We start from the raw sequence: 21,517 nt of genomic DNA, 5'->3' as shown, positions 1-21,517 counted from the left end.
TCTCAGCATGGAAAAGGAGACAGGACAGAGGATGCCAAACCAGAGGTGTCAAGGCTGATAGAGCTTTAAATACAAGCAGTAATGGGGATAAAACTTTTCAACTACTTTCCATCAACAAGCCCTGAAAATTAAAGGTACAATTAAAAATTCAAACTTTAGGCACAGAATTCAAGATGATCCTGTCCCCATAGAGATTTGAAACATGCTGGTCAAGTTTTCGAGACAGTAAAAGGAAGCACTATATTGGATCAAACATACTTTATTCCAAAGCATATTCTCAAGAATATTCTTTGTACCTCTCAAATGGCAGAAATTGTGCAAGTACTGACTTTTGTTGTTGCATTTTTTAACAAATGAATCAAAATAAGATCTTAAATGGACTCAAAACAACATACTTTCTTAGCTAAAATATGAAAATTATACTAATATGATTTAACATTAACTGTATGTAACAGAAAAAAATCACTTGCTTTTCAAGAGTGGTGGCATCCCCCCCGGTTATAATCTGATACTGAGATGTGAGATGACATAAACACTTCATACAAGTGCATACGGAGCAGCAATTACGTAGCATTTGAGTCATTTTATGCCCCAAAAGGGCTTAGCATTCCAAAGCAAAAGTTGCTGTGCTGAGAATCAGATACAATACAGAATACATTCCCCCTTCCAACCCCAGGTAAAACTGTCTCCAGCTACAATCACAGAGCTGAATTTGCCTTATTTCATCTTCTACCCTTGAAAAACATTGCATTTAGTATTTTTGATAGAAGTTAATAGCATCTCATAAGACAAGACTGGTCCAACAAACACTGAATGACACTCAAAATTATTCAAATAACTCCTAATGGAAGAAATCCTAGGAATCCTCATTTATTCCAGGTACAGCTGCTGCTTGGTTGTTTTTTTTAATAACACTGGATTCCTATACATGTTACTTGCATTCTCTGTGCTGTCAGACAATTCAACCTATTGTATTTCTATAGGTACTTGTTTTGATATCTGAATACAAAACCTCAAGTAGCATCGGTCCCAAAGATCCATCTTACAGTATTAGTTGAACACAGAGTTCTTAGAATAACAAGCATTTGACCAAAACCGAAATGTAAATCAGGTCTCATACAGAGGCAACTGAAGTCAAGCTGTAGGGCAGCAAAAGCAGCACAAAAAGATCTGGAAAATACCCTCCTTTGTAAAAGGAACAAAGCTGTGTGTGTACTACAACAACAGTGCCAGCTGTGTTTTGGTAAAAAACATGAGTTTACTAACGGATCCTGCATAATGTCCACTTTTAATTTTATTTCCCAATTAAACAGCATCTGGGCAAATTAGCATCAGTTATTGAAACAGCTTTCATTCAATTAATCTATACTTTGCCAATGAACCCATGGCTGACAGGAAGCATACTGCCTTACCAGACCACAATAGACTTCCAATGCTAATTAGGAGTACAGTTTGGTGCCTCAATTTGAGATAGAAACCAGAGATTTCCTATTTCAGACTATGTTTAACAGGTAGCATTAACTGTAAGCTATACTTGAACAAAAGAAGAGGGACACATACTGAAGATTAACTCAGACAAAAATAACACACCAAAAGATCAGTTTTAGATACAATTGCACAGAGTTTTGTATTACCAAATAATAAAACCCCAAACACACAAACCCAATATGTAAAAAGACTTTAATCAAAATTTACTACTGACTTCGTAGTGACCTTGACAAGGATACTTAGAGATGAGAAGCTTCCCTAATCCTTAACCAACATGTCAAAGTAACTGTAAACCAATGTTCCTGTGTCTTACTGACACTGCAGGAACAGACACAGCTCGACGACCTTGCAAAATCCTCCAAGTGTCAGGCCAACACGCTGAAACACTAAGTGAAACCAAAACTTGTACTTAGAGAAGCTCTAGAAAAGCAGATTGAATGTAGCTATACATGCGTGAAAGTTCAAAGTTTTTGATTCCTCTTCTTCCCTACTGAACAACAGCTGCTGCCTCAACTACTTCTCACTTGTTCCAGATGCAGATTAAAAGTAAGCTTCAGAATGGTACTTCATTCATCTGCTTGTACAAGGACTTTGCTATGTGCCCTGCTTGTTTTTCCAAAATGGAAAGCAGGCTCATAACACTGCTCCAGTAGATTGGTCCTGTACCTGCACCATCATATTCACTTGCTTTAACAGCAAAAAGTTAAAATTTTGCTATTTTTTCACATAACACAGTGATGACACTATAGCTAAGGAGACATAAAATGAAGTATATTTTCTTCTTACACACCAAAATGATTCACTGGCTAGAGAGCAATTTCGAACAGCAGCAGGCCCTAGCAGCTGGTGCAGGGAAGGCAGAGGATGACAGCCACATTGCACTCTGCTCTAGGGGCTCACTGAGAAATGGATTATCTAACTGCACCCAAGCCATGAGTGCTGTAGTAATGAGAGAAATACAGAGTTTCAAAAGGCCTTCCAAAAGCAAAATTGCGCTTTCAAAAAAGGTACCTAAATGCTGCGCATCACACACCTTTCCAAGTGTGTGATTTAAGGTAAGACTAACACTAGCAAAGCATTTATTTTCAAGTGTGCAACTCATTCACACATTGGTCAGCTCTCTATGGAAGGAAGCGGTGAGTGAGCCAAAGGAAGGGAAAATAATGGTGGCTGGCTACAAGCTAAATGAAGGAGGCACAGACTCGTTAGGAGCAGTAATGAAGGGCAGGGACAGCCATGCAGGACGAGGGGCAGAGAGTACTTACCTAGGGGTGGGAAAGAGCGGACAGGGCTCGTGTCCCTGCTGCTTTCACGGCTGGCCTCCCGACTGCACCCCTGACTCACACTAGGGCGAGGAATGCGGCTGCCTCGTGCTAGTATGATTCAGGGTACAGACAAACAGCAGCACAGAAGGGAGAAGACATAAGAAAAGTTGCAGTTTTAATGCAATTGTGGTTTTGAAGTAAGATCAAAGATGCATTTCTAAGAATAGACACTGAGGATTATGTTGTATTCTAAGTCATAGCTGTTTCTACACACTTGATTGTGCGGGAGTATACTATGTGTAGCCCATTCAATGAAGTTATTGCTTCATACAGCTCAAAATAGGGATTTACCAACTCCTGAATGAATGGCTGAAAAACCTCTTAAAAAGGATGAAGAGGAAACAAGCAATGAAAAAATCTGAAGAGAGTATTGATTCAGAATTTGTACTCAGATCAAGTTGATCAACAGTAACACAAATTAAAAACCCCACAGCTTTCCAAAGATGGAACATAGAAAATTAATGCAGCTAAGGTAAAAATCAAAATACAAACCAAAGAGCAGCAGCAATACCATGAACATCATCTGATATTATTCAATAATATTGTTTGTAATAAAGTGTAATCAGGTTATACCGTGAGGTTTAAGACATATGACACTCATTTTTGTATCAATGAAATATACACATGCAAGCACACATACGAAGAACACACAAAAGTAATGAAGAAAGTAATCTTTTCAAGATGGTATCACACTTTCATTCAATGGATGTGGGTATTTTGGGGGTAGGGATAGGAAGTGAAGAAAAGGGAAAGAGAAGGAAGAAAGGGAGGTGAGGAAAAGAACTACTATTGCATTCTGACAAATAAATGGCAAAAATTTGAAGGTTCAGCTTAAATTTAGACCTGGTAAAGACTAGCCTCAGAAAATAGGCGTGTTTTAGATTTTTATTGGTATGTATTCCAATTTTATCACCCGACTATAACCGAACACAAGGTGTAGATATCTGGCACTTGCAGTAAGATGGGCTATAAAGAAGCCAAGTTATTCAATGATTCTTACCTACTGACAATCTGGAAGGACTTGCTTCTCTACTGCACCCCTGACTTCGTGGGATTTTGCTCCGTTTTTGTGCAGTTGCAGGATTCACTAACACTCTCTGAACTCCTGTGTTCACAGTGGAAAGTGTAGTTGTTGTCAAAACTCTTCCAGGAGACCCAGATCTACTGCCAGCTGAAGGCAAAATGAACAAAAGTAAGTAACTGCGGAGAAGATACGCAACCGTGGTGAAAAAGAAAAGAAATGCTTAAAGTTAGTAGGGAAGTGGTGGTAGACTGAAATGGTCTGGAAAAACTGACAAGGTAAAAATGTGAAACAAATACCTCGTTTCAAGTTCTTAGAGCACTACATACAAGGTAGGTAAAATTATCAATGCAAGGAAGCACTTGACATGGTATTTAGCACTAGATACGCTTAAGAAACCATGAACAGTATTTCTAGCCTTCATCAACAGTTCCAATGTCCCTAACATGAATCCTAACCACATTTTCCATTAAAAAAAAAAAAACCAAAACACAAAACAAACCAAAAACAAACCCCCAAAACCTACTAAAAAGCTAAAGGGAACAACTTTAAACTACTGATTTCATAATTATCCAGCTCTTCCAATGCAACCAATGTTACAGTAAAATAACATTTTTCCTAATATTTAAATTCTTCTCTCTTGCTTTTAAAAGCATGGGGTCTTCAAGCATTATTGCCTGAGAAGTTAAATAAAATGTCACTGAAGACAATTAAAGTTCTTATGTTCACTTCTGAGGAGGTGATCCCACAGACCCAAATGACAATCTTCAACTGGTTTTAAGCAAGCTAAAAAAACTGATCAAGACATATTTAAGAATCTAATATTTTTATTAATCAAAACTGTACATTATGGAGTGCTATGAGTCTTCAACACACCGTACTTGCTACCAGAAACTGGTCTTGATCCCTGATTTTGATATTTCAGCTACAGAAAATTAAAGTTCTAAGCCCTAACAGGGAATTCACTCTTCTCTAGTCATAATTCATTTATACCACCAGTTGCTATATTGTCTCCCACTGCAGAATTCAAGAAGTCTGACCAAATAAAAAGCAAAACATAATTTTAACCAAAGGTTAATTACATACAGATACAAACCTTTCATTCATCTCTAAAAAATAATCAGGTAACTGTATGACACAGCTATGCTATCAGATCTACAGACTTCACATGCAACATCTCAAGTGAGTTTCATGGGTTACTTCTTATGAGGCACATTTAAAGAAAACACACAAGTTGATTAAAGCTTGACTATATGGGGAAAGAAACAAAACCCCAAACAAAAGAAAACATATGCTGGGAGGAAGGGTAGGGGAAAACTGAAACAATGTACCATGCACAGACTTTCAGATTCATTGTTTGAATTCAAACTGGAAATGATCATTTAGCAAAATCCCTTTTCCAAAGTATGGGCCTATTCAGCAGAAATGATAAATAAAATATTACACAGCCTGCAGAAATCAAGCATAACTTCTATAGCAAAAAACAAAAGAATGGGCAAGTCTCTAAAATTGCTGTGGGCTGCAAAAATTAAGGGTTAGGCAGTTTCTTCGTATCATGGCATTCCAACTTAGACCTACTATTCCTATGCCTTCTTCCTGCCCTCCAGTATTTTGTATCTCTTTAAAAGAATTAAAATACTTTAAAAGTCTTCACTGTGCTGGAGACTTTTTGAAGATTTTCTTCAATAGTTCAAAACCCTGTAAAACTTACTCTTCTCAGAATACACAGAAGAAATGCAACCTCTCATTCTAGTGCTTTATCTTCCTATAGTCTCACCTGCGAAGCGCAAGCAAACCAAATGAAGCTTAATATCCTGCAAACACAATGCTGATAACAGCACTGGCATACTGTTATCAGTACTACCACCAGTAGTAGGTCTAAGGGAACTGAGTGATAAAAGAAGGATTAATAAAACAGCATTCCAAAAATGACCAACACCTCCCAGCCCTACTGCCTTCTAAATAAGGATTACAACCAAGTAGGTGAGAAAAGCGAGCCAGAATTTCTGCTGAATAGGGTCCTCTAATGACAGATGTCAAACAGGTGATCAAACAATGATGAGTACACAAATTCCATAGACTCTTACCACCAATGGGGTTAGCAGACTGTGATCCTGACCAAGTGTAAAGGCAGGATTAGGGTAGGGGTTTATAATCCATGAAGAGGGAGGGAGCAGAGCAGATTAAAGAAATGGATGGCAAATGGAAATAAGAAAGCTTTAGTCATTTCACACAGGAAAAAAAGCCACAGGGGGTTATGTTAAAGCAGTGCTTTTAAGTAGCTTCCACAGTTGAAGAATTAAACTCAGATGCTATGCACAAAGCAGATGAAGCAAAGCTGCACAAGCAAATTACAATTCTTCAGCTTTCTAATTAATAACTGGATAATACTGAAGAATTACATTTCAATTAAACATGAAACTGTAGCCTTCATATCACTTTCAAAGAATACTGCATTGCCAAAAAGGTTCAAGAAGTTCAACAGCTGAACAGAAAAAAAAATCACACACAAGGCCAAAACTTTAGTTTAATTTAGAGACAGACAGTAAAGGAACTGAGCTGCAGGTGCGGTGGATGACAAAAAACCAACTCACAATGGCACAACTGAAAAGACTTGCACAGAATTTCAGATTTTCCTCTTTAAAATTCATCTGAAGTATGAGAGTAAGAATTTGTTTCCATTCAGAAATTTAATTCTTTTTCTCTGAATGAAGATTGCAATGTCATTTTAGCATATGTTGCTGAATTACCTGACAACCAAACAGGAAAGGAGAGGAAAAAAATGGAACTATTTTTTTCCATAGATAAGAATAAACCAATGAGCTATAGATTGTATAGACACTTATTTTATGTTACAATTTAAAAATAGGAGAGTAAAGGGCTTCCGAAACCCTAAAATAAAGTATCTTTTGTAAAAGCATTCAAATTTGCAAGTCTTTCATAAAATGATCTTTGAACAAAAGCGCTGAATAGTTGTAACCCTAAATTTACAAAAGCATCTGTGTTACAGTGATTATGAAAACATAAAAGCAAAAAGCTTCAATCTGATAGGAAGCTGTTCTCCCACTATCTGCTGGGGAAGTAACCAAATCCCCTGCATGGAAACACTGAGCACCTTGCTCCCCACAAGGATGTGGCAATTTACAGTCAGATAAAGCAGCACCACCCCAAAGCTGGCACATGGTGCCTGACAACTGCCCTTCACCTGCCCACTTCTATGTGCCTGGGTATCTTCCTTAGAACATCTCAGAATTCTTGTTCTCCCCCACTGACAGGTTCTAATGAGCTATCTGGAGCCATCAGTGATGAACAGAAACACTAATAAAAGGCTGTACAAATGCATTCATGCATTTAATTTTCACACATGATCACATGTAAACAAATCTAGTTATTTCAGTATCAATTCAACTTATCTCTTTAGACATCAATACTGTGCAAAAAGATCCAAGAGCTAGAGTAGTGCCCAGCTTAAAATGAAAACAGGTATGTCTGGCTGAAAAACAAGGCTTTTTGAAAAATTACAAATTAGGTTTGGCAGGTAACACTGAGGACACCATTCAGTGTACCTACTCTTCTGTATTCCTTGTCCATGCCTCATTTGTGCCTGACACAGAAGTTAACTGGTCTTTTGTGTTGGGGAGGTCAGAAATGGGGGGAAAAGAATGTTGGGAAGTTATAACTGAAGACTGAACTTAAGGGTAGATTTAATTTTCATTTCCTGTTCCAATATCTAATTTAATTGGCAAATGAAGACCTAACCTATTATTTTGTCCAGAGAAAAACAACATGAATTAGAAAAGCATGCAAATACCACTGACCCAAAACACTGAAAAAATACCTTCATTGCTGTCTGGCGATGAAGAACCTAAGGCACAGAACAACAACTCAGTATGTAGCTATGTTTTAAAGTTAACTTTGACTGTGGCCATTGGTCAATGAATATATGCTTAAGCATTTGGCCTCTTTATCAGGTATAACTGACAAATAGAATATACATACGCTGAGACTGCGACACCACTTTGGTTCTACTCCGTCCTCTTGAATCTGTTTTAGAATTGCCAATACCAACAGAAGGTGTCGAAAGCTTTGTTCGTACACGCCCTATAACAGAAAAATGGCATTAGATCAGTTTTTCACAGTAATGTAGAAAGCAAAGCATCAATAGCATTTACTAACATTTTCTTAAGTTGCTGTAGATAAAAAAGCAGCATAACGTAACTCAACTGGTGAAGATTCACTTGGGATAATTAGTAGAAATTTGAGCACCTTGAAGGACTTAATAGTGGAGGAATCAAAGTACTTCCCCTCTGATGCTGCATGTTTCTGTAAATGATTTACACTATCACTTCAACACCCTAGCTCGTTCTTGCTTCATCAATAGGTTGATTACATTTAAAAAAGGGAAGTTTATTAAACATAATAAGCAATGCATATGCTAATGTTGCTGTACCAGGCACAGTCTTCTCATGATTACTTGTGGTTGTAATCCTACTTTTGCTGTCAGAAACCTACAAAAATTACGTTGACTGGATTCTGAGGCTTCTTCCTAACTTCACTCCTCAGAAATCTAAATACTAGCTTTCCTACTACTGAAGGTTCCACCATTAGCCTGGCCACAGTTACATAGACTTCTACCTGATTTCCCAAGCCTCTTACAGCATTTTACAAAGACCAAGTACACTTAAGTACCTCTCAGTGAGAACACAATATAAGGAAATGCTACTCTCAATAGATAAAAGAACTAAACCAGTAGGTTCACTTCTCTCTACAATGCCAAACCATCTTGGTTTGGGTTTAACTTTTCTGCATTATTAGCAGTGTTCCTCGTAACAGCCAGCATGTACAGTGAAATTACAAAAAAAAAGAAGACCCCAGTTGGATGAATTATGAGTAACCAAAAGATTATTCATACAAGAAAATAGTAGAGGTATATCCTACATTTCCTGAGCCAATCTCTGCAACAACAGAAAAAATGAAGTCAAAACCATGCTAACTATAATTCTTACAAGTTGCAAGAACAAACCCCAAAAAACTTATACAGGGTGGATGTAGCTCAACAAGTAATCCACTTTAAAACCAGCATCATTAAAATATTTTCTAGACGTGTAGAGTCAATATTAGACCCAGAAGAATTAAGTACATAGACTGGTATTGAGTTCTAGCCTCTTTAGGCTTTCCACAGCAGAATTTGGAGACCAATCAAGTTAATGTTATTCATCCAAGTAGAGGGAATAGCCATAGATGAGAGTCTATAAGAGAATCAGGATAAATGAGGTTATTCACTAAACTATTAGAAAACAATATGCTAGCAAGAACGGTTAGATTAACTAGTCCAAACGCTACTAGTTATCCCTGTGCAATAGCAATGTTTTCCCACTGAGTGCTGTGAGACTGCAAGGCATGTAACTGCATTCAGCATCTGGCCCAAAAACCTGGGAATACAGAGTGCCACTATTTCAATACCATGTTAAATTATCACTTGGAACCTGGTTCAATTTTATCAGAGTAAAAAGTTTGTGCTTCTGAAGCAAATTAACTGTTAACTCACTTGGAGTCTCTACATCCACTTACTGGTGACAGGTTTAAATGTTAATAGCATATTGAACATGAATTCTCACATCTCAAAGAGATGAGTAATAGTAGCACCTGCTTCCCAGAGCACGAACACATCTGATGAAATATTCTGTGATAAAACTGGCTTTAAAAAAAAATGCAAAATTATAAAGCTCCTATATTTTTTACACTAAAAAAATGTTAAGCCATGATACTTCTACTGCAGATGAGTACTTGAGAAATGAAATAAAAGTAAAAGAATTTTAAAGATACATGACAACCAAGTATTAGATGCATAAGCAATCTGGAGTTATGAACCTCCACAAAGCCCCAGAAAGACCATATTCTACTTTTAAAGCTTAATTTGTATCAATGAAAATATGAAGCTGAAAATATTAGCTAGTCTAACAAAATATTTTCTTACCATCTTCAGAAGCTGTTCCTAAACAGAAAAAAATAATAAAATACATGATATTCCAAACAGTACTGTGTCTCTCCAATTCCTTTTTGAGATTAATTTTACGAAACTTGACAAATTTTATCAAGTGAAGAGGGCTAAAGCTTTTGTGTTGTAACTCCATTACTGAACTGAAGAAAAATTATCAAGAAACACCAATACTATACTGTTAGTGAGTTACAAGAACACAGTATTTAGCACTGGCTTCCAAACTGGTTTACAAAACCACCAAAAAAGAAAAAAAGAGAAAAAAACCCAAATCTGAGATCAGTCAACAAAATGACATGTACAGATGAAGACAGACATTAAAAATATTTTAGTGCAAGCTCTTCTGAAAATAAAAACATACTATTATAAATTACCCCGGGAAAAAACACAAGGACAGTGTTTCCCACACTGGACAGTGATAAGTGGGTAGGAGTCAGCAAGGAGGATGCCTCCAAATTAAGTCCATGATTTCTCTGAAAATGCACAAGATCGAGTTTTGCTCAGAGAAGTGGAAGCAATGAGTTTGCTGAAACCAGATCCCACTTGAACAAGTATGCCAAGCTTAAGGCTTGATGATGACAAAATGAGAGTCAGACAAATCTTTTTACTGACATCAGTACTTAGGAGTTGATGGGAAACTACCTAAATAGCAGTCCTTCCTCTCTCCAAGTTCCTCTGAAACAAATCTGATTATGGAATAAAACATGTACTGGTAGTGATGAAAATGTTTAAAACGCCTCAAAAAAAATCAAAGGGTATTTCCATCTTTATTTTCACTTTCTGCTGTTTCTGCCTTGTAAAAGAACTCCAATGACTACAACATCTGTCAGTGCCTTTGGCTGGCCTCAACTGAACTTTCTCAGCATATCTGGCCATGGCTTTCTCATCTTACACTATCTTCAAGGTGTTATTTTTAAAAACTCCCTCTAAAAGATTAATTCAGTGTAAACTTCAATGCTTCTTCACAAGAAACAGTTACAGTAACATGTATGTAGAAGTGCCTCAAAGTTTTCCAGATCAAATTTGCCAGTCTGTATTAAAAAGGCTGTGTGGAGACCTCATAGCAGCCTTCCAATATCTGAAGGGGGTCTATAAGAATGCTGGGGAGGGACTCTTCCTTAGGGACTGGAGTGGTAGGACAAGGGGTAATGGCTTCAAACTTAAACAGGGGAAGTTTAGATTAGATATAAGGAAGAAGTTCTTTACTGTGAGGGTGGTGAAGCACTGGAATGGGTTGCCCAGGGAGGTTGTGGGTGCTCCATCCCTGGCGGTGTTCAAGGCCAGGTTGGACAGAGCCTTGGACCACATGGTTTAGTGCGAAGTGTCCCTGCCCACGGCAGGGGAGTTGGAACTAGATGATCTTAAGGTCCTTTCCAACCCTTACTATTCTATGATTCTATGATTCTAAAAAACCCCAAACCCTAATTTATCCCCCCAGATCCAACATTATTCCAGAGCTGGATCTTGGAAGGCAGGTTCTATGCAGCACCTAAGCAAGGCTAACAGCTAACTGCTCCTAAAAGGGATTGTTTTGCTTCTCCTTCCTTGTGCTACCCACCTGGTTTGGATGGCTAAAGGCTTGCTGTCAGCTCCAAGAGCTATGTAACAGAAAACTATTCACTTTTGGTTTACGAAATCAGTTTTCTGGTGTTTGTTCACCTCCAGTGATTGACAGTAGATTATTATAAGACACTAGCAAAAGAAGTGGTAAAATCACATGGCCAAGGTTAGTGGAAAAGCAAAAAACCATTAGTTCCTCCTGGTGGTGGTTAGATCAGAGCAGCTACAGTTGGAGGGCTAAGCTGTGTTCATCCTGCCTCATACATCATCCCTACAGACACCCTTTAGAAAAAAACGTTACACTGATCGACTGTGTGACACCTCCCCTACTATTTTTAAAAAGATGTGTGGAACACCACTAGTTGTGACTACTGGTCTGAGCAGAAGGAAAAGCCTGTACACGCGGCCCTAAGAACCTTTGTTGCTGGTGACAATGTGCGGAAGCTCAAGATTAAGTATTTAGCAAGGTCAGTTATGAATAAATCCTATTATATGCAACATAAGGGAATCTGACATGGAAATAAGCAAGACTTACTTCCTGTACAAACTCCCCTTGTTCTATTCGAGTAGGCTTGCCATCTGCAATGCTCAAATATGGCTCAAATTTTCATGTATACTCTCAACTGTTTATCATGAAACTGATGATCTGTGCTTTAAAATGATTAGGGATTCTGGGTTTGAGAGATCTACCTTTTTACTGTTTTCATTTCCATGAAAAATATTCCCCTCTTTGCTTCCAGCAAACTACTCATTCTTCAAAACATGTACTTCTCATAAATGTGACATGAATAATTAAGTAGCAAACATAACTGACTTATGCAATATATTAGAACTTGAATTATTCCCCAGCAATAAAATTAGAGCTTGAATTATTAGGCATTAAACAGGGCCTCTGTCACTTTACTATATGGGAAGCAAAACTTAAAGACAACTGCTGCAAGAAGCTTGATTTTCAACTGCTTTGCAGTTAGGATAAAAATACATGACAACTGCCTCCATGTGTTTAATACAACAAATTAAGAAAAAATAAGTGCTAAAATTTAGCTGGAATATGTGGTAGGCTATTTTAACAGATAGGATTTCTAAACAAACTATTGTTTAATAGAATTACATTATATTACAGGATTTACTGGCACTTAAAATTCAGTAGCCAGACTAGATTTTGATACAGTACTTTTGAAAGAGAAGATTTTAGTTTCATTTTTTAAAAAATCCTTAATTGTGTGGCCAAGCACCTTCTGCTCTCCCACTGCTGTTCTGCCATGAAGCCAAATAATCTGACTTTACAGTAAAGTAAAGTTACTTTAAAGGTAAAAAACTTACGGAAGATGATGGAACTACAGCTAGTTTTAAAAAAGCATGTATTGATTAGACTTGCTCTGTAATTAATAGGCTTTTAAAACAGAATAGGAGTAACGACCATTTCTGATAAAGTTTCTGTTGCTGATACAGACCAGTCATCAAAAACATTGATAAATACAGCATTAACACAGCACGTATAGTAAGACACCAACATTACATAAGGGTTAATGAAAACAGCATAGTATTTTGTTAATGAAAAGATAAATATATTAAATAACAATAATTTTACATAAGACACTTTATTAAGTATTTAATAGAATTAGAGGACAGACTAAACAATTTCTTACCATCCATCTTGTCAGAAGTATCCTCTTTGTTGAAAAAGCAGGCAAAGAAACATGGAAAACTTAGTGTGTTAGAATAAAGGTGTTCACAGCAGAGTCATAAAACATTAATTAAGGAAAATACATTAATATTAAACATAGCAGACATGTTTATCTAATTCATGCACGTTTAAGCTACCTTAAGTACAAGTAGGTTTCTCTCAGTACGAGGTACAAAACTACGGAAAACAGTAGAAATACCCTGCACAGGGATGTGGAATCTCTCTATATTACACCGATGGGAGAAAACCCTCACAGTAAAATATTTATGATCTGTTTCAGGTTTGGTATCAACCACTACTGAAGCATTAGTACATATTTATATCATTACTGAACGACAATATTTATATTCCTTATAAAATTTGCTCCTGAGCATGAAGCTCCACCTGGGGTAAGGGACAGGAGGAAAAAAATACATGACAATAAAGACAGGGGACAAACGGAAGGAAGTTCCACTCTGGTTCAAAAGCATTAAAGATTCACCAGCTGGAAGGTAGCACACATGTATTCTGACAGGAACAATCAAAATCAAACTATTTAGCTTGACAGAAATATAATTACAGCTCCAATCTGCTCAAGAAGGACATTAATACTTGACTATGTCAGAGACAATCAACATTTAGAATACCTAGAGAATGTCCTCCTGCTTCTAGAACAGTCTTTATAAAAATAAATCATAAATAAGCAAGAGTTCTTCTATTAATAATAAAAACAGGACAGGCAGAGACAACTATAGACTGCTAAGCTCACGAACTTGTGGCCCTCTGAGGCTCTAAATCTGGCAGCTCTTTAAGCAAAAGGTGGATGCTTCTCTGTAAGGAAAGGTGGAAACCAACCCAAGCTTCAGGAGACAATGTTTCTTATTTTGGTATTGACTGGAACAGCTGAGAAGATGTGGAAAGCAGTGTGGAAATACAGGAACACATCTTCTAGGCATTTTAGCAGCATGGTCAGCAGTATCTTGACAATTCTGTCACTTAAGTTTCCACATTTGGACTAGTATAAAACAACCCCCTTGCTATGAACAGAGGGGATTTTACAAATTAGCCCATTTTTTGAAACAGGCACTTGCTTGGATCCACACACCATTATTTTAAGGTTACCTTTTGAAAACTAAGAGCAAATAACATTTTGAGGTGGATTGTGTGGTTAATCCATACAAACATACAACAATCACACTCTGTACATAGGTCACACTCTACATATGTAATTTAATTACTTTACCATTATTAAAAATACAATTAGGAGAATAAGCCAAGCTCCATCAAGCAGTACTGTGTCTGTGTGACTGCAAACAAACCTTGGCCTCCTTGACCATCACTGCCCTTATACCACCTGTAAAGGATTTGCCTTTACTGTACATTGGTAGTATCACATTATTGTGTCATTTCAAACCACCACTGTGTTCTTCTCCACATGTGATAGCATCTGCTAGCAAGGCAACGCTTTCCAGCTACGCAAATCCTTCAAAAGAATCTGGCCTGGACTTAATGCCTGCTTGTTCTGGTCCTCCACCCTCACTCACCAAATCCATAAACTATGAAGAGAATAAGCCATTTCTTAATTTCTGGTTTTTTCCCCTGCATAAACCCACCACTATTCACTTCCCTGAAAATCTCTGTGCCCTCCCTCAACCCTTGCTTACAAAATCCTGGGCATGAATCCCATACTGCTGAAAATGTTCTGAAAGAAAACCGATACCCCAATCAAGAGCTAACTTTCTGTGAAACTCGTAAGACCAAAGCAGTCCCTTCATTTCAGCAGCATCAAGAAGACAGATTAACAGAGAGAGATTTCTCTTTCTTTCCTGTTTCACTTTTTTTCTTCCTTCTACCATCACGCTGTGTGTCACTTTTGCTTTTCAGCACCAGCTTTGTCTGACATTCAGAATATGACCCATTGCAAATCAAAACAGACCAGGCAATCATCTGATCTTGGAGAATAATCATCCCTCCTATTTCAGGCTTTTAGGCATTAAGTTAGGAAGACCTGAGGATTCCTCGAGCGATAACCACAAGCATCTCTCCTCCTCCCAGCAAACTTTGGTGTCCGCCTGCTATCCAGGTTCTCCAATTCCCCTCCGTGGGCACTAGGGGGACCTCACACCCAAAATCGTTATTGCAAGTACTCCTTTTAGTAAGCATTGCACACACTCATAAACTTAATCCTAAAATCAGTGGTGTTCAAACCAATTGAAGTAGGACCTGATGAGAAAAGAATCAGCTCATTTAAAACAGTTTTTAATTTTAAAAAGCACAACCAGAAACTTTGGAAACAGAGCCTAAGTGTATCCTAACATCTCCCCAAACGCAAGGTAAATCAGAACTATCTGGTTTCTCTGCCTCTCTTGTGATCATGTTCAGCAATACTGACATTAGGACATGCCTCCTCGGCGATCTCGCTGGCACACAAGCCAAGAAGAAAAAGCTAACAGTTTTGTGAACACTGACTCTCACTTCCCCCATTGCTACTCCTACAGTATGGATAACCTAAACAGACAAAACCCTGCCCATATTACTTTACCCTTCCCACTTAGTGGAGGTTTTAGCATCTACCATCAACACCACCCAATACTCTTCTGCACTCTTATCAGTTGTAGCACCTTCTATGTCCAACAGCAAGTATTCTTATCAATGAAGACTGTCACCTATATGAAAAACATTCACACAGTTCCACCAACATGCTTAGGAAAAAATCCATGAAATCAATGTCGCGTATCATTGTGTAAAAAATATTTGCATTGTGTGAAGAAGCCACCACTTATTGCCAGTATGTCTCTTTAGCATTGCTGTAAAACAGTCAGCTAAAGAGCTGAGAAAAAAGGAAAATCAAAGAGTCCTATCACTCATTTCCTTCGTACTTCTAGAAACAAAAAGCCATGACTACCATCTGCTGTTAAGTGAGGGCACCACTCCATCCAGTGTTTAATATTAACTCCAGATTGACAAATGTAAAGACCACACTGTGGACACACTCTTTGCACTGGCATTCTCCCAGCACACGATAAATAAAACCTCGCTAAGCTGGTCACTTGCTCTTCTGCAACATCCCAGCACTACTGAAACGACAATTTTTTCCCAGGTAGAAGTGCTTTCCTGTAACTCTCTGATAAACCCCTCAGGGTGAGGATGTCTCCCTTACCTAGGGACGCGTAGGAGCCTGGGGGCAGCCCGGCCGCCAAGAGGCGCCCGGCTCCGGCAGGCTGCCCAGCAGCGTGGCGTGCCTTGGCGCCTGCGGCAGCGTTCACGTCTATGTCACTGCGAGACCTCTGCAGCGCGCCTGGGCCAGCAGCGCTCTTGCTGCCGCCTGAAGCTAGCAAGGAAAGATTAGGAAATCAGTTGGCAATGAATGAAATCCATTGTATTAAACAGGTTAACATTCTCTACGACCGCAGCATACCTGCAGAAAGGACAGGAAGCCATGTAAAAAGGTGTAAGTCAAGTTAATATTAAGTATTATGGAGGTTAAGAAACAAACTAGACCTGGTATTGCCTTGAAATTCAGATAAAGAGCTATTTATTTTACAGCAGTATTTGTCTTCACTCATCATGAAACTTCAGCATTGTTTAATACAAACTATGTGCTCTCACCCTAGTACAAATCATGTCATTCTTAACATTTATGTGATTTATTCTATCACTGAATGCTTCACAAACATAAGGGAAGTCAAAGCATCCCTTGTGATTCTGAGGGAAGGTAACATCCCCAACACTTCAGCTGAGATACAGCCACGAGCAGGCTGAATGCTTACCTTGAATTGCTTTAGGGTCTCATCTTCTGCAACGTATTTCTATATTCACCTCCTATTATGTACAGAATATTAACTATTTGCTTCCATTAATTTTAACCATTGTTTTATGTCTTCAAAACTAGACTCCCGATTTACCATCTCAGTATGCAGAAAACAAGCACCCTCAACTACTGGCCATTTGTAAAAAGGAGTTCCATGATTTACTCCAAGCCAATCTGCTACTAATCGATCACCTGTGTCTTACACTTGCAGCAACTGGAAATACATAAAACATGAAGCAAGTATGAGGCAGCCTTAGTTCCAGGTGCAGTCTGTAGTGACACATACCATTGTTCAGCTTGTAAACAGGGGAAAAGCTTAAGACAGTAAAATGTTAAGCTGCATTTAAAGCTTTTAATTCAAAGAATACAAAGAACAATTGCTGTGCGCTGCACTATACTACAACCGCCTCACCTCTGCCTGCCAGGCTTGCTGCGTTGGCTGCAGACCATTTCGAAGATAGAGGCCGACTGGAAAAAAAACCCAACAAAACAAGCCCATAAGTCTAACATATCAGATCCAAAAGGCAACAATAAAAGAGAGAAAAAAATCTTCTGTTCTTTTCTCCCATTCAACTTTCTCAGCATTATTTTAGATAAGCACATTAAATAGAGAATGATAAGAAAAACACAATCATCTTATCTTTCGTATTTTATATTTTGTATTTTATAAAACCCCATGTCTTTTCCTCTGTGTTTTCTCTCCATTTCCCTTTATTCTTACTGCAAAAAAAAAAAGAGTAGCTGCTGAAGCAGAATCTTTTTGTCTACTCAAGTTTAAGTGTGAGCCCTTCCTCCTGCCTGGTTCAGAAGGGTAAAATGCAGGCAGAGGGAGCAGGGAAAAGAAAAAGGCTATTGGAAGAAAGCATGATACTTTCATCATGGATTCCTACCTAGCAATCTAAATATTCATCTGACCAGGAAGGTTTGTATTTGCTGAAAGGTTTGTATTTGCTGAAATAGTTGACTATTTCATCAATAGTTTGTATTTGCTGAAATAGTTGACTATTTCATCAATAATCAAATTACCACCTCAGTCTAGAGACTCAGCCTCAGTAAAAATAATCCCTCTCTAATTTTAAACCAGAAAGCAGAGATATAAGAGATGCCTCATGTTGTGTATTTACCCAAGTTATTAGCTCAGGTGCTCAATGACAATCCAGAGGTCAGCACTGTCACCTAACTTCTCACAGAAGATCACATATTTGCAGCTCATTGTGAGTAATACCTGCTTTTCTGCCATTACTCACTAGGGGTTTGGGGGCGTTTTGCTGCAGGTAAGTTGAGGAAGCTGAGGCAGAGCTTCTGGGTCATCCTGACCATGTAAAAGGTGCTCCACACAGAGGGCCCAGACAACTATTACAATCTATTGCAAGTGACATTTCACTTAAGCAGTTTCATGTAGGTAGGCACAAGTAACTACATTTCTCTCATTCCACTAGCCTTTTTAAAACCATTTTTGATCAATGATTTGTTAAGACCTGTAAGTTCAGAGGGTCAAAAACTATGGAGGATCAGACTTTTGGGAAAACCATACCCATTCTTCCTAAGGTAGTCTAGACAGGGAGAACTCAACTCAACACAGAGAAAATAACATGCATCTAAATGCAAAATTGGTGAAAAAACAATTAAAAATTATTCAATTTCAATATTATGATCACTTCTGTTCATCTCTCATTTTACTCCTCCCTTTCTATACTGTAGCAGTTTACATATCCTGCAATACAGGAAGTTATACTTGAGGATTTAAGAGTATTTTAAGATTCTAATTTCTCTGTAATTCAGTTTTTAACATTTTATTACTAATAACTCATTGACAGCACTGATTTTCAGACAGAGCATATAGACTAAATTAAACAAGAGTAATTAATCTTTGAATAAACATTTCTTTGTGAAAAATAAAGTGTTATCAATAGCCTACATTACAGAATTATTTTTAAAGTGTTTTTTATAATTACAAGTATCACAGGAAAGATAAGATAAGCCTCTGGTATTTGAGGCAGCAGCCAAAAAAAGCGAAAAAGATTAACTTCCAATATGCTGGAAGCAGTCTGCTTTCAAGTCACAAGCGAGCAGACAACTTCTCTGGCTTTGGAAATGAAGCATCTGAATTGAAATCTTCACAGGTTTAAATACTTTGAGGAAGCTTTTGAGAATTTAAAGAAAAAAATGACCACGTACTATTTTACATTTCTCCTAAAAAGCCAGTAGCTTTCTACTGCTATTGGTACCTAAGCAAACTTTTCATTTGTTTAGCTCAAGAGTGTACATTTTAATGCTACACTGACTGCAGCACAGAGCCACTCTCCAGTAATCAGCATAGCTGCAAAATACTAGTAATGCACATCCAATACTGTGAAGACAGGAAAAAACCACCAGTCTCTGATCTGAATGAGTCTCCCTGTCCATGTCTCTTTCTTGTACTTCCCAGTAAAAAGGAATAAGAAAAGGGGAAACAACACTATTCCTAGACGTATTCATTGCACCAGGACACCGGACATCAGTAAGTGAACCTTGAAGATACTGTGGTATAACAGAAGCTGTGAATGAATAAATACATGACTAAGAACAGCCTGCTAAAATGCAGTTAAGTGACAGTTCTTTTTCATCTTGCTGGGGTAATACTGTCATACAACAAAATACAATGAAAGACTTATTCTAAAAAAAAAATATTGTGACAAAATACAATTGCAGCTTTTCAGTACACCACAGAAGTCTGCTTTATTTGCTCTTGAGAAACAGATATTATTTGTTCATAGGCTAAGAAACAGTAAAGTGACCCTTACTTGAGGCTCTCCTGTGAGCTGGAGGATGACCTGTCTGACTGAGGGAGAGACGCAATACTGCCAGAATTCTTCAGGTAGGTCTGGAGGCTTCTTTGATAGGGCGGCTCAAGAGAATTGTACAGAGTCTCAGCTTCACTAGGAAAGTGATTTCTAAGACCCAGATAAGCCCTGAAAATAGGAGAATAACCACATGGTAATTCTTCCATATTTTCTTCAAACTGCGGAGTCAGGAAGTAAAGATTATAGAATGAACCAGGGATGGGAAGGGAAGGAACTCAGGCTGAAAATATGGAATGCATACAATAGTGCTTATCAAATCATAAAAGGAACCAGTTACATTAACTGAATTAATCTTTTGAAAATAACTTAAGTCTACCCTCTGGAATTCTCACATTCACTTACTGCTTCTATGGGGAAGTAAGATAAATTCTTTCTGGCCTTCTCACCAGTCAAAGTGCTACGGTTGTTCAATGACTTAATTGTGGGAGGGGGAAGCAAAGAATGATTATGGAGCAATATCAACCGTTATGACTCCTGTTTCATTAGAACCCTCAAATGCTGCACGACAGTATCAACTGCCTCAATTTTCAGAATGTCTTCTGCAAAAGAAACTAGACATTAATTTAGAAACATCCTTTTTCAAGCTACTTGTGTCCTCTCCTTCAGCCATAGTTTGCTGCTCACCTTGATTAGAGCCTTCTATCACTTATGTAAAACATACAATTTTTCAGAGCAAAATGTAGCCCAAACTCACTTTCTTGCCTCCACTCTTGCTTCTGCATCAGCATCATGAATGCCCTTCTTGATCGTTTCAACCAAGACAGCTGCGTGCCTAGAAGACAGACATTCTTCATGCTATTTTGCTACTCCACGTTCTATTTTAAGCAGTCAAGTTTTACACTGTAATTGACATTTCTCCAAAATGTAAACACCAGCTGAGATAGTTCTTCCCAAGATATGAAGTAAACAAAGGCTCTAGCACACTGATGACATAGCTGCACTTTCTGTGAAGGTTTAGGTGAGCTTCCTCCTTCAGTCTAAGAGAATTATAATCTACTTTTCAGACATACATCCACGTATCGCACTTAAAAAGTTACTTAAAAATACCTTTTTTAAGGCATCTGCTTTCCTGAAATGGAAAAGCTATTTCCCCTACTGCATTGGTAGTAAGAAAAAGGAAAAAGTTAAGATTATTAAGTCTGGAAATTCACCTCTGACAGCTTTTGGCCTGTGAGTTCTAAATCTCAATACATACTCAAAAAACCAGCAAAGCACCCATCAGAACAACCAAAAATTGTGATGATAAACAGATTTGAATTCAAGATGGGGCTTTCTGGTGGGGATAAGGGGTTTGTTTTGGGTTGTGTTTGTTGTTGGGTTGTTTTGTACATGCATACACACTCTGACATAAACCAAGTGATCTCCCCATTGCTCCCTTTCTCAGGAGCATCTTGAGGGGTTGAAAGGTAACTGTGTAGCTGGATGAGCTCTTCCAAGCCTTCTCTCTGGAGGTCCTGCAGTCCCTTTCCTATTACTCTGTGCTCACAGGATACATTCTGCAGAGCTGAGGCACACAGTATTTTCCTGTCTACCCAGAGAAGCTACAGTGTGCTTTTAATCATTAAGAGAAAAAGTCCTCCAGCTTAATCCCACTTGCCTTCTCCCATGGCGAATACACAAACAGCCTTCCATAAAGGACAGAAGCTTCCCAGTGCATCTTTGCTGCACAGAATACATGATATAAGTGACACTCATGCTCACATGTGATGTAGAAGAGGCAGAGGGTAAGGAGAAGAGACAACATGAATTCAAGGCTGTACCATGGTTTAGCGCGAGGTGTCCCTGCCCATGGCAGGCAGGTTGGA

General features: G+C 38.2%; 1 protein-coding gene across 50 annotated transcripts in view; it reads right to left on the bottom strand.

Annotated features, from left to right (window-relative positions):
• CLASP2 (cytoplasmic linker associated protein 2) overlaps positions 1-21,517 on the bottom strand; it is a 132,026-nt gene that overhangs the window by 35,322 nt on the left and 75,187 nt on the right. For 18 of the 50 annotated variants that reach the window (XM_030494724.1, XM_030494737.1, XM_030494730.1 and 15 more), the window contains 11 exons: positions 20,407-20,484; positions 19,653-19,820; positions 17,282-17,337; positions 16,219-16,389; positions 13,042-13,065; positions 9,812-9,829; positions 7,834-7,935; positions 7,673-7,699; positions 5,922-5,948; positions 3,814-3,984; positions 2,754-2,861 (listed from right to left, as the gene is read on the bottom strand). In XM_030494724.1, coding sequence (XP_030350584.1) covers positions 2,754-2,861; positions 3,814-3,984; positions 5,922-5,948; positions 7,673-7,699; positions 7,834-7,935; positions 9,812-9,829; positions 13,042-13,065; positions 16,219-16,389; positions 17,282-17,337; positions 19,653-19,820; positions 20,407-20,484 — 950 coding nt within the window. The remainder of the gene's footprint in view (positions 1-2,753; positions 2,862-3,813; positions 3,985-5,921; positions 5,949-7,672; positions 7,700-7,833; positions 7,936-9,811; positions 9,830-13,041; positions 13,066-16,218; positions 16,390-17,281; positions 17,338-19,652; positions 19,821-20,406; positions 20,485-21,517) is intronic. The other 32 variants (XM_030494814.1, XM_030494879.1, XM_030494897.1 and 29 more) reach the window with 11 other exon arrangements.

This window comes from Strigops habroptila, chromosome 1, assembly GCF_004027225.2.
Source record: "Strigops habroptila isolate Jane chromosome 1, bStrHab1.2.pri, whole genome shotgun sequence".
NCBI classification, from domain to species: domain Eukaryota; kingdom Metazoa; phylum Chordata; class Aves; order Psittaciformes; family Psittacidae; genus Strigops; species Strigops habroptila.
Note: the sequence above shows the minus strand (reverse complement) of the source record. Positions and strands in the feature narration are given on the sequence as shown.